Source organism: Limulus polyphemus, unplaced genomic scaffold (assembly GCF_000517525.1).
Source record: "Limulus polyphemus unplaced genomic scaffold, Limulus_polyphemus-2.1.2 Scaffold606, whole genome shotgun sequence".
NCBI lineage: Eukaryota > Metazoa > Arthropoda > Merostomata > Xiphosura > Limulidae > Limulus > Limulus polyphemus.
Genome location: NW_013666216.1, coordinates 31,575 through 35,698, shown reverse-complemented (window position 1 = coordinate 35,698; position 4,124 = coordinate 31,575). Strand labels below are relative to the sequence as shown.

Genomic DNA, 4,124 nt, shown 5'->3' with positions numbered 1-4,124 from the left:
AACTCTAGTCTTTTCTAGGCGCCCTCTATTTTAATATATAAGCCCGGCAAATCAAGCGGAGATATAATAGCAGATTGAAAAGAGATTTTGAAACAGATAATTGAGTCAAGCGAGCGGTAGTGACCGTAAGTAAAGTGCGTGAATCGTTGTGAAGTATAGCGTGTGTTTAAGTTAAAGTGACTGTGGAAATTCTGTGTATTGCAAAGTTGTATTGAGAAAAAATAAACTAGTTTTATTTAAGACAGGACTTGTGTCGCTGAAGTTCCTCGGGAAGAATTTATACCGGGAAATTAACAAACGGCCAGAGACGTAACAATACTATCGTTCTACCATTTTCAGAAGAATAATACAAACATTCCTATTTTTCTAAAATACTTGTGAAACGGTGAAACGCAGTGTTATAGTTTATTTGTTTGTTTTTTAATGCACAGCAACACAATGGGCAATATGCGCTTTGTCTACCGTGGGGAATCGAATCCCGAATTTTGCCGTTGTAAGTCCGTAAATGTACTGTTTCTAAGGGGCAGTGAGACCTGCGCAATGAGATTATATGGTATTCCAAAATTTGGGTCTTGAATTTGTTTTCATCTCTGTAAAAACATTCAACGTAGTTGACCGATGTAAATGTCTGAGACACTCAATTTAGATATATTATGTATGTGTAAAACATAATGGGCATCATTTTTGCGCTAGATATATGACCACCTGCCTTTGAATGTTATTGTGCCATATTCCCATAGCAACCAAAGAACTCCGCGAACGTACTTATAAACAACAGACAGCTGCAACGGCAACGCATTTCACTTTGGCATTACTTGTTATTATAAATCTTAACCTACATTAGATTTCAATATATTTATCGTAGCAATGGCAGATGAACAGTTGAAATGGATTTTTGATTCATTAATTGAGTTTTTAAAAGGTCCTATATGGAATATTCCAATTCAAACTTTCCTTGAACATAAGTCAGCAGGTAAATAACGTTGAAGTTATGACGAGCTTATAAGTTTTGTAAGTCATAGACTCACAGTGGTATCCCATAGACCTAAGCGTGGACTTATCTATTTTTCGAATTTTTTTCAAGCTATAGTTTTTGACGAGGGTATATAAACTATAGCTGTGACCATTGATTAGGGCATTAATTATGAGTTATTGGTTTGAGTACGTCAAAATTTCAATTTATTCCTCAACTATTTATTTCTTCAGAACATTAAACATGTTGGTATAGTCCACCTATAACAATTAATTTTATGGTATTAGTAAATGTTTATACAATAAGGAGACTTATGGAAATGCACCATAGTTTCACGATTGACCATTGTAACTTATTTTATTTTTAAGTAAAAGTAGTAGTAGTAGTGGCAATATGAAGAAACTTGTACGTTTTTGTCTCAATTTGACTTAGTTTAATAATTTATGTAATGTTTAATTTTACTTTACACATACACACACACACACATTTAATATTTGTTTGACGATTTGTAAATTCCTTTATAAAAATGTTATTGAAGTGCATTGATTTGTTAATTTAAAAACAGATTTTATTGAAGTTTTAATATATCTTTGATATGAAAAGTAACATTTGATGGCATGCTAACTCAGTAACTGTAGTTCTTAAGTTAAAAATACATACTTGTGCAAAATTACAGCCATGCATTAAGCATCAATGAAATTGTACATCCTTTTATTTAAACTGGAATTGTTGTTTTAGTATTTGAACCAGGAACTGAAAATGAAGATGAATATAAGAAAATTCATGAAGAATATAAAAATCTGGTAAGTTCATGAATTTAAAAATATGGTAAGTAGTGAAGACTAATGATGAATTCACACTGTAGTATTCTTGAGTTACAGGTTAACAATTGTTAAGCTAATCATATGATTCAAATTAATTAATGTTATTAAAGGTGTACAATGTCATCATAAAATTAACTTGTTGGTTGCTGCAACTTTCTGAATACTATTTTGTAAAAATATCAGCAGCATTCATGATTCTTTACCAGAGTTAATCTTTACAAAATAATATTGAAGCTATTGTTTATTTTTTAACTAATTTTTATTTTATGTATTTAGAAATAAGGTTTCATTTAGGTCTCATCTAAATAAAAATATTTTCCTTCCCAGTTGTTAAACATTTTTTACTGAAAAGTTTTTGCATGCGAATATGATTTGGTATAAAAAAAAAGTCATCTTCTGTCCATGTAATGATAACAGTTTACTTTATTTATTCAGTAACCTTTGATACAGGCTACATTCCTTGAAGGTCTTCTCCCAGTGGTAAGTCTGAAGGCTTACAATGCTAGAAACCAGGTTTCATTACCTGTGGTGGCAAGCACAGATAGCCTATTGTGTAGTTTTATGCTTAACTACTAAAAACAAACAATCCTTGAAGGCTTAAGTTTGCAAACAGTGTTTCAACAGAAACTACAATACTAATGTTATCTACACCTAACTTTCAAATAAACTTACTTATGGAATGTACTTGCTAATAGATGTGATACTATTAATTACTAACACTGAACTGAATCACTCATGTTGTACTTGTGATAACACTTCTCTCATTGCAAAATCATTAGCATTTGTATATAAAATGAGTGGATCTTCAAGAATTGGGTATGCTAATAAAGAAGTATTGGTAATATTTTCTTCAGTTTGTTGAATACTCGTTCATAATCAGCAGTTCAACAAAACATATTTGAATCTTCAAGTAATTTGTTAGAGGACGAGCTATGTCATAGAAGGATTTTACAAAATGACAGTAGTAAGAATGTAGTCTAAGAAATCCTCTTACCTCATGTAAAATCTGTGGTGTTGGCCAATACTAAACAGATTCAATTTTAGATGAGTATGCATAGTAGTAGAATCTCCCTTTCTACTGACTTTGTATCCTAGGAAACCCATTTGTTGATGGGACAATTCACACTTCTTGGAATTTAGCTTAAGGTTCTTCCTCAACTGATTCTGAAGTTTCCTTAGCCCATCATAAGCATTATTGAAGAATTTCTCATGTGTGATTATGTCATCCAGGTAGATGAGTTTTTGACATTCCAGGGTACTTCAGAGAGAGCACACTTCATTAGTCATTGAAATGTATCTGGCACATTGCATAATCCAACTGGTAACAAAAAGATTTTCATTATCCATTTCTTGCAGTAAAGGCTGTCTTCTTTCTACTTACTTAACTTGCCAATATCCACTCTTAAGATCCAATGTGGAAAACTATCTTGATCCAGGTGAAGCATCCAAAGGTAGAGTCAATCCTTGGCAATGGGCAGGCATTCTTCTTTGTGACTTCATTCACTTTCTGGTAGTCCACAAAAAGCCTTTTGGATCCATTCTTCTTCTTCTTCACAAGTACAGTAAGCAAAGTCCAAGGACTATTAGTCAGTTCTATCTCTCCTTGTTTCTTTGTGGCTTCTATTTCTTTGAAAGTTTCAGCTTGTTATGCAAGTGGAAGTCATTTGGCTAACTGATGTATTAGAGCTGCATCTCCAGTATCAATCTTATGAGATATTTTATTTGTTCAGCCTAACTTGTGAGGTCCACTGGAGAAAGTATCTTGATGTTGCATGATCAAGTCATGTAATCTAAGACATATATCAGTTTTAAGACTTCCACAGCTCTGGTCATACAGTTCTTGTAAGTGAGGTGGTCAGCTGTCCTTATATGAGGATTTGACATCAGACTTCCTACATCTTACATCTAAGGTGACTAGAGCTATTTATGATAATTCAGAATACCATCTTTTGATTTGACAGAGATTTAAATGTAAAAGTACCTCTGTGCTATTCTATTTACAGAGGTTATTAAATATACTTTTACCTTCAAGGGAATGTTTTAGAGTTTTTACATTTATTTTTTTAGGTGGATTTTATGTTGGGCAGCCATATGGAAGACTTGGGTATTAGTCCTGAGAAGTTTGAACAAGCCTGTGGGAAAGCTGATGGAACTATCCATTCACAGTTTCAGCAGGTAACAAGCCATATGAAACTTCTAAGTACACAGACTTACAGTTCTGTCAGTAAACTAATGAGAAGTTCTTTTAATTTATCATATTGTTACGTCTCCGTTTGTTAATTAACTTTCTGTAACTTCGTTCCGACGAAACTTTAGCAACACAAGTC

The 4,124-nt window shown here is 32.9% G+C and overlaps 2 protein-coding genes across 2 annotated transcripts in view; one reads left to right on the top strand and one right to left on the bottom strand.

Annotated features, from left to right (window-relative positions):
- The window catches only part of LOC106459430 (phosphatidylinositol N-acetylglucosaminyltransferase subunit H-like), a 31,206-nt gene that overhangs the window by 11,750 nt on the left and 15,332 nt on the right, over positions 1 to 4,124 (bottom strand). The window lies entirely within an intron of this gene.
- The window catches only part of LOC106459420 (cilia- and flagella-associated protein 36-like), a gene marked incomplete at its 3' end in the record, with an annotated part of 34,463 nt that continues 30,968 nt past the window's right edge, over positions 630 to 4,124 (top strand). Inside the window, exons 1-3 of the mRNA XM_013919039.2 lie at positions 630 to 973; positions 1,712 to 1,776; positions 3,865 to 3,972. Of these exons, the coding sequence (XP_013774493.2) occupies positions 868 to 973; positions 1,712 to 1,776; positions 3,865 to 3,972 (279 nt within the window). The remainder of the gene's footprint in view (positions 974 to 1,711; positions 1,777 to 3,864; positions 3,973 to 4,124) is intronic.